Source organism: Xyrauchen texanus, chromosome 35, assembly GCF_025860055.1.
Source record: "Xyrauchen texanus isolate HMW12.3.18 chromosome 35, RBS_HiC_50CHRs, whole genome shotgun sequence".
Classification (NCBI taxonomy): domain Eukaryota; kingdom Metazoa; phylum Chordata; class Actinopteri; order Cypriniformes; family Catostomidae; genus Xyrauchen; species Xyrauchen texanus.
In genome coordinates this window covers 34,896,215-34,910,139 of record NC_068310.1, presented here as the reverse complement: position 1 = coordinate 34,910,139, position 13,925 = coordinate 34,896,215, and the positions used below count along the sequence as shown (strand labels likewise).

Sequence of the window (13,925 nt, the reverse complement as noted above, 5' to 3'; positions counted from 1 at the left end):
TTTTTTATGCACATGTGAAAAGACGGCAATATAGAGCATATTTTAAATTTGCCAGTGGAATAGAGCAGTGCCCTTCCACATTCGAGACATTCTCCACATTTAGGTCACATATACCCAGAAATCACAGACAATTACAAAACAGCTTTCTCAAGGTTAACCTCCACTATTAGGTTCAAGGGTGCATTTGTGGCAGGGAATTTTTTAGAGCTGTGCCTCCACCTGCAAATTCATATTAGAGATGGTAGAGAGGTGTGCTGTACAGTTGAAGGCTGCTTGACATATTTTAGAGTGAGAACATCATTCACCACCTGTTACTTAGCTACTTTAAGTTAAGTGTAGCATGTAGCTTAAGATTCTACACTTTCAAAGTAGCTTTACCAACACTTATTGAGCATGTTTACAAGGGCAGTTATAATCTAACTACCACAGGTTTTTGCATTGTTGAGCTACAGTCTTCATCTCTCTGTCCAAGTATACATGATAATGGAATTTGCTCCTGGATTGTTCTAACTGTACGAGCTTTTCTTTGCTTCTCTTATATATTACCATTATAAACTCTGTGTAAAGAATAATGCGCAGTAGATAATGTGTAATTTGTAATGTTTACATCTTACATTCATTTGCTAATGCTAACATGCTAACCTTGGCCATAGTATGCATTTGTTACCCTCTTTTATTGTATTTTATACTGGAATGTGTTAAAACAGTCCATGTAAGATCATGAAAAAGATTTTTATACTTGTATAATTAAAAAAAGACATTAATTACCACTGCAAAGATGGGTTAATATACATGTACATGTATGACATATGGAGTGGTGGTGGTGGCGTAGTGGACAAAAGCACATAACTGGTAATCAGAAGGTCGCTGGTTCAATCCCCACAGCCACCACCATTGTGTCCTTGAGCAAGACACTTAACTCCAGGTTGCTCCGGGGGGATTGTCCCTGTAATAAGTGCACTGTAAGTCACTTTGGATAAAAGGATCTGCCAAATGCATAAATGTAAATGTAAATGTGAATGACATGAGTGTTACTTTGGCAGACAGATAGGAGGTTAGTAAGTGGACAAAAGAGTAGTAATTAGAGGCACATCCATGTGTCACAGGTGTGAATGGCTTACAGACTGCTGATCTGTTCAAAAATGAACATTTCTAGATTTCGCCATTCGTCCCTGCATTACAAACAAGATAAATCAGCCTCTAAGGGGCACTTTAAAGGGAGAACAATCTTAATAGCCATGCTGTACGATTGCTTCAAACAGAATATTCAATAAAAATTACATAAAAGGTGAGTTCCCAATAGACATTATTTTTGAGCCCCACACCTTTCAGCCCTCCAAAGCTCGCACAGTGTATGGTAAAGCCTGCAAAGGGAAAGGGGCATAGGTATGATCACTTCTGAATAATATGCACCCACTCTGTTGTTGCTCTTCTTCTTCTCTGTTTTGTGGTCAATTTCTGGGTTAAATATACGTCGCGTTGCACCTCTGTTTCTCTGAGCAAATGTAACCGATTCTGCTCGACCCACTCCGAGCGGGATTCGAACCGGTGTCACTGGCATGGGAGATGGGGATGCTAACGAGGATGCTGAATGATACAGCCCTTAGGGTCAGTCGCTAGTGTGCCTCTTGAGGCCAGGGGAGTGAGGTTTACACATACCGCACAGCTATAACGTACCAGCTGGCTCTATTGCTGGCCTACTGCGGTCCGACTTAAGTGTATATATGCTAGACGGAACCGTTCTACAACTGCATTATCTAGGTCTGTTATTTTTCACAGAAACAAAAAACATACTGGTACAATTTCAGTCGCACTAACATGTTTACATGACATAATAATAAGACTAATAATTATTGCTTTCATCCGACTGAAATCTGACTTATAAAATGCACGTTAACACAGTGACTGAGGAGAAAGGGGTGAATGCACGTGCCACTTTGCACACACCACCGTATATATACTTATGTATTTACAGTTATGCATGTTGCATACTGACTCATCTTATTGGTCATGACCAGGTCTGTTATTCGTAAAGTTATTTATCATGAAAAATCAAAACGTCAACAAAAACGAAATAAATTAGATGTTCTGCTTTCAAGGCCTTTCTAGACAGATTTCGTGATTTTAAGTTATAGGGGTGTGTGTGTGTGTGGGGGGCATGTTTATGTGGTTTAGGAGGACAATTTTTTAGGTTACAAACTGGTAATTACAAGGTTATTATGCTATAAATGTGGTTTATGAGGGCATTTCTAGTGTCCCCATCATTTAAATAGCTTAAAAAACATATTAAACGATGTTTTATTGAAAAAGTAAAAATGCAGAAAGTTTTTTGTGAGGGTTAGGTTTAGGGGTTGTGTTGGGTTTAGGGAATATAATCTCTAGTTTGTACATGTCTATGGAAAGTCCTCATAATGATAAGTAGACCAACACGTGTGTGTGTGTGTGTGTGTGTGTGTGTGTGTGTGTGTGTGTGTGTGTGTGTGTGTGTGTGTGTGTGTGTGAGCGTGTATTTATCACTTTGTGGGGACCAAATTTCCCCATAAGGATAGTAAAACCCGAATTTTTTTACCTTGTGGGGACATTTTGTCGGTCCCCATGAGGAAAACAGCTTATAAATCATACTAAATTATGTTTTTTGAAAATGTAAAAATGCAGAAAGTTTTCTGTGAGGGTTAGGTTTAGGGGTAGGGTTAGGTTTAGGGGATAGAATATAAAGTTTGTACAGTATAAAAACCATTATGTCTATGGAAAGTCCCCATAAAACATGGAAACACAACATGTGTGTGTGTGTGTGTGTGTGTGTGTGTGTGTGTGTGTGTGTGTGTGTGTGTGTGTGTGTGTGTGTGTGTGTGTGTGTGTGTGTGTGTGTGTGTGTGTGTGTGTGTGAAAAATGTTTTCTAGGTCATGTGGTAGTACTCGGAAGAAACCTTTACGACCTGTAAATTAGCCTTACATGCACAACCTGATGGTGTACATGTGGCGGCCTTTTATCTCACTCTTAGATTAGGTTAAAATATGAGCATGTTTAGTGACATTTGACGAATTACCTGGTTTACTATACACATAGTTAATTGTTTTGGCAAGGGTTAAGTGGCATTTACTGTTTTACATGCTGTGTTATTTGTTTTTGATAGTACACACAAGTGCATCACGTTGCATCAATAGAAACGAGCCACTCTGCAGTTTCCATTTCCTGGCATTGACATGTCAATACCACCAGTTTCCACCCAGAAACCAACAAATACCTCTCCAACTTTCTGTGTCTCACAATGTGATGACAAAAGTCTCACAGTTATTGCAAATGTCAAAATGACCACATTATATGAAAGTGAAAACTCACAGAATCAAACCTTAAAATTGTGTATTTATATATGTTTTATTTGAAAAGTTATTTTCAATGATTTAACAATAGATATAATGTTCAAAATTAAAATGAAGAATCTGGACACTAACTGGTTGTCAGAGAACATCTTCATAGTTAATGTGATGAACTACACCTGTGGTTATTCTATACATCCACTAAAAAAGATTAGTTCTAAGAAAAGCTCTAGTATCATTTGTTTGAAGATTTAATTGTTTATTTAATGCAATGATTTTCAAACATTTTAAGTGTGGCTCAAGCATCCAAACTGTAACAATGTTTGACACAGAATTACATGTCTATTAAACTTTAGCAAGTGCTCTTTTGTCATGTGATAAATAGCTACAATACACCTTTCTAAGTTGCTTTCTATTTTGGTTTGAAACATCATGTTCAGCTATTTAATCTTTTTTTTTATAAAGTTTTAACAAACCTGTAACAAACAGAAAATTACAACAACAAATGAACAACCACCGCCTGCGTTTCTATTTCAAAACACAACCGAGCTGCAACACACAGCCAGATTAAAATCTGATGATCAAGTGCAGCTCAAGAGCTCAAAGGGTTTCCAATGTATCTGTTCACTTCTGAAGATAAAACAGTCTTTGGTATTTACATAGACATTCTTCCAGCTGCCAGAGATTGAAACAAACATAAGAAAATATCAAATTCATTGAATAAATGAACAGAAGCTTGTCCTTTTTCTATTCTGGTTGACATTGCTCTTCACCCGTCTGTACATCAAAGTAAGACCAATAAACAGGGACTTGATACTGTAAAGAGAGAGAGAGAGAGAGAGCTTGAATCAAACTGTCTGAAATATGGATGTAATAATGGACTAGTTTCATCAGAATGTGAAGAGATGTCACATTAAAGTGCCGAGAGGAAACAGAGGAACACTGAACCGCATAAATTACATCAGAATTTTGCTGCATGCTGTCAGAGAAGCTGGTGGAATTCCAAATGTTGCTCAGAGATTGTGCATTATGCCATCATAATGTAAGAACATAAGCAGGGCATGATGATTGCTTTGTTCTTTCCCTATAAGTAAATCGTAAAAAGGCTTTGGTCTTTCGTTGGTCTTTTTAAAGTATGTTAAAAACATACTTTAAACGAAACCAAGATGCCAAGATGACAGATGTAGATGACATTTTTCATACCAAAGCTTCTACTGAAATGCAATGCAATATTGTTGTTTTGGGTCAAGGGTTTTGAACACCCAAGGATATGTTTAGAATGGCATGCTACCATACTACTTAATCTGTTTTTGCAGTATGCAGTATGTACCTAGTATATACATTTTCTATGCATGGAATTCCCGAAAATATTTTCAAAAATATGTAGTATTTAACCTGAGCACATTTAATGGAACACGGTGTATCCCACAACTGTGCTTGACTTAACCTTTCATGGTCAGTGTAATGAATGAATCGTAAGTAATATAAACAACAAATAATCTCCTTTAATATTTGGCTTCCAAAAATTTTTTTTAATGCATGATGATTTAAAAATGATAAACGGATTTAACACACTGAATTGAACATTGTTTTGCATTGTTTACTGTGCATTAGTACTGTATTTTGTAAAAAATAGTATGCAAAAATAGTATAAAGCATAATATCTACTGCAGTATGCAGTACGCTAGCGTTCCATTCCAAACAATGGACCACTACAGAGCATGGCCATTTATTCAGCCGTCTGGGTTCCGGAAGTATTTTTCCCATTCATTTCTTCCATAGACTTTTCATAAATTCCTTCATTAAAGAGTTGTAAGCCATGATTCAAATCAACCACCTCCGAGGTGAATCACAACGTCACAAACTTTGTTTTGAGGCAAAAACGTATATACTGTAAATCGGCCAAAAAGACAAAGGTACACGGCTGTGTACCAGGGGTGTGGCCAGAAGGGTGGCAGCTACCACTCTAAAAATTAGCTTTGCCACCCGAGCTGCCACACCAACTCGGACCCTGCTCGCATACTGGAGATGGTGTGCAACAGCTTAACTTGTCCGTGTCGCGCATGGTCCATGACAACGTTCCACCACCCCCAACGACAACGTGCCCACTACAAAAATCAAGGACACGCCCCTGCTGTGTACTTACCGTCTTTCATGAGGGCACAGACTACAATCCCATAAAGCACTGCGAATGATGCATTTGAATAAAAATCTATGGGAATATATAAAACTATTGAATTTAGCTTGTTGATTATAAGTATAGAAGCAACATATTTTACATTTATTGCAAAATATTCTGATATGTACAAGTAGATAAGTAGTTTAAAGGTGAAGGGAAGTGACATGGTAGTGGGCGGTCGCTCTGAGGCACGTTGCGCGGGCTTCGTTGGCCGTGGTTAACTGATTGGTGAAGCTTTTTCTGCTGGATCATGGGTAATGTAGTTGTTTACAATGAGAAGGACGCTAGTTCGAGCCCCACCACCATTGTGTCCTTGAGCAAGGCACTTAACTCCAGGTTGCTCCGGGGGGGATTGTCCCTGTAATAAGTCCCTGTATGTCGCTTTGGATAAAAGCGTCTGCCAAATGCATAAATGTAAAATGTAAATGTTACAATGAATACGGCTATCAAACATGATTTTTAAACAATGCAGTTGAGGTAACACAGACTGATGGACAACCTTGAAGGCTACGGTGGGTCTACCTCTAAAAGTTGATAAACGATCATTGAAAATCAATTAGTCTATGGAATAAATGAATGGGGTACTTATACTATTACCGTATAAAGATATGGCAGAAAGTAGTATACTGTAGTAGTATGCATTTGTAGTAGTATGCATTTGGATCTTTTTGATCATGTGACCTGCACTAGGTTTTGTCCAGTGGGTGTGTTTATGAGAGATCTTGCTTACCCATTGTAGTGATCCTCGGGAGGAGTTTGTGCTCACCTCCTCCACCTCCATGTTTTCATGCTCCTCCCCCTCACTGTGTGGCATCTGATGTATGACCATTCGTTCTGTGAGGAAACATGGGGATTTAAGGATACATGTGTTTTATGTTCATGGGTAATATCTATAATACGAAACGAACAGGACATGATGTCACACTCAAGTGCTTTTGGTTTAATTAATAAATGAATCACAAATTACATGATATTATATACAAAACGTTAAAATATCCCATCTATTCACTCTCCTGCAACAATAAAAACACTCAGTACAATCTTTAAATTGAGCCAAAAGGTCAATCAATAACGCTTTGATCTACTTTTGTTCACACGTCTTTTTATTGGAGGCTGCAGTGGGACAGAGAGAGAGATTTTCAGGCCACTGTCCGACACCTTTGTGTGTTTGTCTTTTTGGTTTCAGTTCTTCATTAAAATATTATTTATATTGTCAAGCCGGTTCTCGCCTCCTCCTTTCCATTAATACATTTACAGTCAGCAAAATGTATTCGCGTGAGCTTGGTTTCCAGTCTACCACTTTTGGATGCATATAAAAAGTCTTCATTCTAAAGAGCAATGTGATTTTTTTTCATGAATCTAAATCCACATTCATCACTTGCATGTTTGATTCATCATGTAACATGCCTTTTATGGTTTAAACCTTTTAATTTCAAGTAATATATTTTTTAGTTAATGCATTCAATTGCTTTTCAAGACAAGAAAATAAATTGATAGGCTTCAACAGTTGAGTTAGGCAGTTCGTTTGAATTTCAGATATTTGCTCTTTGCTCATGTCTCTTGTGCAAAAAAACAGTTTCTCACAATACACATGTGAGTTGGCTGTTCGTACCAGTGTCTGATATAGGCTAGAGTTAAAATGTGGTGTGAACAACCTTACAAAAAAATCAGATTTGTTACGTTCAGCTGAGGTATGAACAGTCAATGTGTAGTGTGACTGTGGTTTAAAGGGTTAGTATACCCAAAATGAAATGATCCCATACTTACATGCTTAAGCCATCCTAGGTGTAAATGAATTTCTTCTTTCAGCCAAACACAATCAGATTTATATATAAAAAATATCCTGGCTCTTCCAAGCTTTATAATGGGAGTGAATGGTACCTTAGATTTTGAATCCCAAAAAAGTGCATCAATCCATCAAAAAAGTAATCTATATGGCTGCAATGTGTTAATAAAGGCCTTCTGAAGCAAAGTGATGCTGTTTTGTAAGAAAAATATCCATATTTATAACATTATAAACTATAATCACTGGCTTCTGGTAACGGCCGTCGGCACGTTCAAAAGAGAGTCAAGTTCCGGCATATGACGTAGACGTAGCATAAGTTATAAATATGGATAATTTTCTTACAAAAACACATCACTTCGCTTTAGAAAGCCTTTATTAACCCCGTGCAGCCATATAAATTACTCTTTTGATGGTTGGATGCACTTTTTTTGGGCTTCAAAATCTAAGGTACCATTCACTCCCATTATAAAGCTTGGAAGAGCCAGGATATTTTTTAATATAACTTCGTTTGTGTTTGGCTGCAAGAAAAAAGTCATATACATCTAGGATGGCTTGTGGGTGAGTAAATTATGGGATCATTTTAATTTTTGGGTGAACTAACCCTTTAAGAGTTAGAAAGAAGGACAGAAACATAAGCAGGTTAATACAATTATATACCTTTTAACCTGGGGTCTAATCAAAATCTACAACTTCTAAATCTAGAACTTTGGAACAAGGTGTATTCTGTACACTACAGATTACAGAATACATGCAGTAAAATGTAATTTGAAACGTATTCCGATAGATTTCTCAAGGTCAGTAACATATTCTTAATACTTTCGATTACTTCTTCAGCACTGGTAGATTTTTTCACTTGTTTTGACTATATAAACTCTGCCAGTACAGTAAGACAAAATACACATGTTAAAAATACATTCTCATGGATCACATCATTTATATGTATTAATGTTTTCCATCTGAAAGGACTAAATATTTAATGAAACAAATGACAATAAAATGCAAAGTAATCTCTTCAGTAATGTAACAGAATTCTAATTACCAATGATTAAAAATGTAACTGAAGTGGAATACAGTATATTTTGTATTTAAAGTTTGTAATCCTGTTACATGTATTCTACTACTCCCCAACCCTGGATATAAAGCATGTTGAGCTCACACATGGACACACAGAATGGGCTTTATTCATGATAGACTGTATATGCAGTAAATTGGTTATAAATTAATTTGTATGTAAATTGTCCCACTGAATTTATTGCACATTGAATTTACATTGTAATGTGTTTTGCTCATGTTTTACAGATAAGGCCAATTACGTGTCCTTGTCTTGGCCAGTCATGTATCTTAGTATTCAAACTAAGTGTACCTGAATTTTTACAGGAGTTCCTTATCTTACACATGCTGAAGGCCAAACATAAGGTCAACAGGCCGATGGCTGCGGCCAGGGACAAAGGCAGGGTCAGGGGCGGATCTGGGGGTTTGTGTGAGGGTCCAGAACTCGCTGTTGCAGCAGTTGTGGTTGGTAGCGAAACTGAATTAACATTGACTGTAAATCAGCAGAAGAATTATACAACTGATTACTAAAACATGTAGAGCATTTTAGATAACATATTTCTCTTTTAGCTGTATTGATATTAGAATGTATTGATAGACAATTGTTTAGAAGTATCTTACCTGTAGTTGTTGCGTAGGTGTTTACTTGTCCTTCTTTGATAGTTATAGTGGTTCTGTTTCCCTCTAATACAATCAGGTATGGAATATCTTGATACACTTTACAAAGATAATCTCCTATATCATTTCTAGTTATTTTTGTGATGTTTAGTGTAGAACAGTTCTCTTTGAGTTGCTGTTTTTCAGCAGGAACTCTTTTCTCATTCTTAAACCAAACAGCTTTAATTAAACTGTTGACTTTAGTCCAGCAGCAGGTGATTTGTGCAGAATCTCCCTCATTCACTGTAATGTTGTTGGCTGGGCTATGTATGATAGATAACTCCTCTTTTGAACCTGTGGCTGAGAAACAAAAACACACATAAGGTCATGTAGCCATTGTTTATTTCCATTGATTATTTCCAGTCAGTGTGTACAGCACGGCTGGTCAACTGACGGCCCGTGGGCCAAATACGGCCCGCCAATTATATTTGTCAGCCCTCCGACTGATTTTTGATCAAATTGCCTCACCATCTGAAATACCAGAGTGCTCTCTGAGCAAAACTCAGTGTTCCCAGGCATGAGCCTCAGAAATCAATGGTGAGAGATGGCCCACTTCTATTTAAATGAATGGGAGAAATTGGAACACCCAGCCAAGAAGCTCTAGCACCCAACAATCAACGCATGTTGAAAGTAAGTCCCGCCTTACAGGTAAAAGGTCAAATCACCTTTTAGATACAGACATCACCTGTCAATCATCATGAGAACGTGCATGCATATTATCTATACAGCTGGGAAAATTGCATTTTTAGGGTTATCTGAGGTAAAGAAGAATAATGTATGATACCAGCGTTGTCAGATTTGAATGCTGTTTTGAAATATGTTCTTTGATTGTAATCTTAACCAACCATTTGTGAGCTTTTGGTGTTCCCCATTCAAGTAGATAGGACCAGCACTGGCATGACTGGAAACAGCCTCCCGGGAGCGCTCCAAAGATGGCCGCCATTGGACTGACTTGCTAGAAAGACTTTGGTTTAGTAGCTCTCGTTGGCACGTGCAACAGCATTCAGACATCATCAGTTGTCCAGACTGGTGCACGCGTTTACACTTTTCTGCCGATAGTTTAGATACACTGCTTTGCTAAACGTGGATCGCACCGTTTAGGTGAGCATTTGATTGCGTTTTTCTTTCTTTCAATCAAATGTGTTTGTATAAATTGCTTAGTTGTGTGGAGTGTGGTCAAATCTACAGATGTAATAAAAGATCACCGCAGTTGTTACAGAAATGTTTCCAGCACATAGGCACATCTTAGGCAACAAAAGAGAAATCGAGAGATCGGCTCAGTTATTATCTCAATTATCTGCACAAATTTCTGGCTCATGCACTGGCTATTGTGTGCAAATTCACAATAATTGCACGACTAAATTTCTTCAATGAAAAACAGAATCAGAACAGTATGATACTTTATAGAGAAAATGGAAGAATAGACATTTTATCTCTTTTTATTTTTTCCAAAAAGAAAATGTTATTTAAATCCATTCTTAAGTAAACATGACATTTCTATATGACCATTGTTTTCATATGTGGGTTGATATTGCGAGAGAGCTTTAGCAGATCGAAATGGGTCTCCTCAGATTTCACAATTGGTAAACAATAGCGTTAAAATGATTATTATGTTTTGTTTTGTTTTTCAAAGTAAAGCTGATCCAAAATTAATTGTTAGTTAAGAGTATAAGTCGTGTTTATTTTTCAGACAGATTTTATGCCAGACCTTAAAAATTATAATTCAATATACAGTATAGCCTGTGACTATTTATTATGAATAAATGCACAGTATTAAAGGTGTTTTTTAAGTAACATGTTAATTGCTATGAAAGTGTTAGCTAAAATGAATACTGAAAAAAATATTGGCCCACACAAAGTTTTCATCTGGATCATCTGGCCCCTGCAGGAAAGTAGTTGAAGAACCCTGCTGTCCAGTATGCCCAGTATGTCCAGTATGCCCAGTATGTCCAGTATGCCCAGTATAAAAAGTGTGTAACATGTTCGTGGATTCTTTAGTTTAAAAGGACAGAGAGGGAACATCTTCATAACCAAGCTGTATTGAAATAATCACCAATAAAGCCTTAACCTTAGTCAAATTAAAACTATTACAAGGACACAGGAAAGACCTCAAAAATGGTCTAAGCGTATATAAAACTGTAAATGTGTTTTGTCTGTGTGTTTTGTCTGTTCAGGGATTGTGTAAAACTGGATTTGAAGACCACTCAAAGAGAAACGCCTGTATGATTACACTAATATGTTGATTATAGAAGTGTGAAAGAGTCAAAGGACAGTTCAAGTACTAAAGATTGTGGTGGACGGGTTTTCAAGAATAAAGTCACACTTCAGACACATTGGAAGGAAACTTAGGTTCATCTCTTTAAATGCTCTTTATAACATGATTTTAGTGTGATAAAATCACTTTCTAACCTTTTCTGTGGAAAGTTATATTGAATTTTACAACTTTGTTGCCACGGCGATGTAACGCAGTAAACCCCGTTATCCCACAGAAGTGTCGATTTAAACAACTTTACAGCTCAAACAACACATAGTGTTTAATAGTAGAATTAATGTTCTTAATTTTATTAATAAGTGTTTTTATAAAAATATAAGCTTCACATATCTGCCTTTAAACCCTCCAAACATTGTCCCCATTCACGTCCATTGCAAGCGCTTCATTGTAACCTCGATTTTCTTTTTTTTTTTTTTATAAAAGGAGTGAAGAGTCTAAATTCAAAATGTCACAATTGCATGAAGAAATACAATACAATATTATTATATTTGCGTTCATTTGTTGTTGTATGAACTCCACACTGGTTTGTATATTAGCTTATCTTGGCGATTTGTTATTCAGTATATTCAAGAATTCAGGATCATATTGTTCGAGAGCTCCCAAATGAAACCGACGTGAACCACTGGCCGCTCAGAGGACGTTTTTTTTGTTTATTTATTTTGCTAATGACACAATTAACTTTAAAGTATTGAAATTATTTTTAAAAATGTTTTACTGCCAATTAATTTACAAATCTGCTTTGTAGTTTTAAAAGACTGTTTAACTGCTGCACAATTTTTTATTTTGAAAACCTCCCATCCAAAAATATATGCAAGATATTACAGTATATATATATATATATATATTGTTTAAACATATATCACACATCAAGAAAGAAGTGAAAATTGGCAGAGCACAAAATTCTATTTTTCTTTATTAAATCTATAAAATTACAGCAATAATGAAAATTAAAATTACCACTAATCATGATACATTTAAGATTTGGCCTATATGAGCAGTTTTATGGATACCTCTTCATGGCATTTATTAAAAATATACGTAGCCTACTGTTTTGTTGTTTTAACCTCTGAACCTCTTTAATGTTGAAAACCACCAAAGAATTGAAATTGAAATTCCACAGATTATCCTGCAACACTTTACAAAAAGTTTCCATTTGTTAACATGAATAATGCTTTTACAGCATTTATTAATCTTGGTTAATGTTCATTTCAGCATGAACTAATATATAGTCAAAATCTAAAGCTGTATATCGTCACATTCTGAAAATAATATAATTTATTATAAGTAATTTTTTTCAGGCGTTACAGAAATTTTACCAGCATCATGAGGAGATGATTTAGGCAAAAAAAAAAACATTATTTTTTTTTTTTGTCAAAAAATGACTCAGGACATTATTTTAGGAAGGTGACAATATATTAACATGATATAACAACAATTGTATGAACAGTTGTAATTTTGTAAACTAACTTTAACAAAGATTTATAAATGCTGTCAAAATCTATTGTTCATTATTCACGATACCCAATTAAAATGACCTAGTTAAAGCGTTACCAATTATTCTATATAGAAAGTACATTTTTAACTGCAATAACGACAAATTAACATTCACACTAATCGTGAACTCTTGTGGGCATTAATTCATGCCGTTTATTAAAAATGCACCAAAACAATCCAACAAAAAGTGTCTCTCTCTCTGAATACAGCAAGGCAGCATCCATCTCACACCTCTATAAACATTTGAGTTATTTGAACTCTGTATATATTTGAAAAATTCTTGGGAATGTTGTTCTGGTTGTTCAAGAAGGTGTTCAATGTGGCACTTACCTCCGAAACACAAGCATGACATGAGGAGCCCACAGAGGAGTTTGGATGAGCCCTTCATTTCTGAATATCTGTTTGTAATCTGAGCACCGCTTTAACCCCACATCACTCCATTTCACACACACTCGTACTCTAAGTATAGTCAGCTTTTCACAAACCTCTCAGCTGCCCCCTCATTGTCACAGTCAAGACCTGATTAAACCACACCACTGATCTTTAACACTTTCCTCCTCCCACGTTCACAAACATACACACTTCCCCCACAGAAAACCACAATCAAACAGACAGATCCATGCATGTACAAGACATACAGTATTTTATTATTAAATATCAATAGGAATATCATTTATTACATTTCAGAATTCAGTGGTGACTGATGCTTTGTTATGTTGCAAACCATTAAGGAACTGAAAGCAAAAATTCATTTCCTGTTTGTGTCAAAGAGGTGAAACGACACTTCAGAGTCCAAAACAGAAACGGTCCCTTTTTCATTGCCACATGTTGGAACTGTCTCGTTTTCATTGTCCAGAATTACAACTCTCATTGTCTCATTGCCTTCATCAAGAGTTTCGGATTTCTCTGCATTTTCTCTCGGTTCCCCTCCTTCAGAACCGTTCTCACCCAGTTCCACACCTTCAGTTTCATTCCTTTGTTTATTTCCTGATTCCAGATCTTCTTCTGGTTGACCTTCTGATACTACTGCATGCTCAACTGCTTTGGAAACAATGAATATGTAAAAAAAAATCAGCAAGATCTAGAAGTATAAACTCTTAGTAAACCTTAGAGCCCTGTTTTAATTGCACAAATATGCTTTTCCTTATCCCAGACATCAGTAAGCAATT

At 36.3% G+C, this 13,925-nt stretch overlaps 1 protein-coding gene across 1 annotated transcript; it reads right to left on the bottom strand.

Moving 5' to 3' along the window:
* Positions 1–3,470: 3,470 nt before the first annotated feature.
* Positions 3,471–13,235, bottom strand: LOC127629073 (uncharacterized). Its single transcript, XM_052106115.1, has 5 exons — positions 13,087–13,235; positions 8,955–9,290; positions 8,647–8,826; positions 6,228–6,331; positions 3,471–4,134 (listed from the first exon to the last, which is right to left on the bottom strand). The coding sequence occupies exons 1-5, from the start codon at positions 13,142–13,144 to the stop codon at positions 4,066–4,068; spliced, it is 747 nt and encodes a 248-aa protein (XP_051962075.1). The 5' UTR covers positions 13,145–13,235; the 3' UTR covers positions 3,471–4,065.
* Between the last annotated feature and the right edge of the window lie 690 nt (positions 13,236–13,925).

Bases quoted from the DNA above. Each gene is read 5' to 3' on its own strand.
- LOC127629073 (XM_052106115.1), bottom strand. From the start codon at position 13,144: ATGAAGGGCTCATCCAAACTCCTCTGTGGGCTCCTCATGTCATGCTTG. The intron at 9,291-13,086 runs GTAAGTGCCACA...TTTGTTTCTCAG, and splicing joins GTCATGCTTGTGTTTCGGAG to CCACAGGTTCAAAAGAGGAG. The intron at 4,135-6,227 runs GTAAGCAAGATC...CTCTCTTTACAG, and splicing joins CCCGAGGATCACTACAATGG to TATCAAGTCCCTGTTTATTG.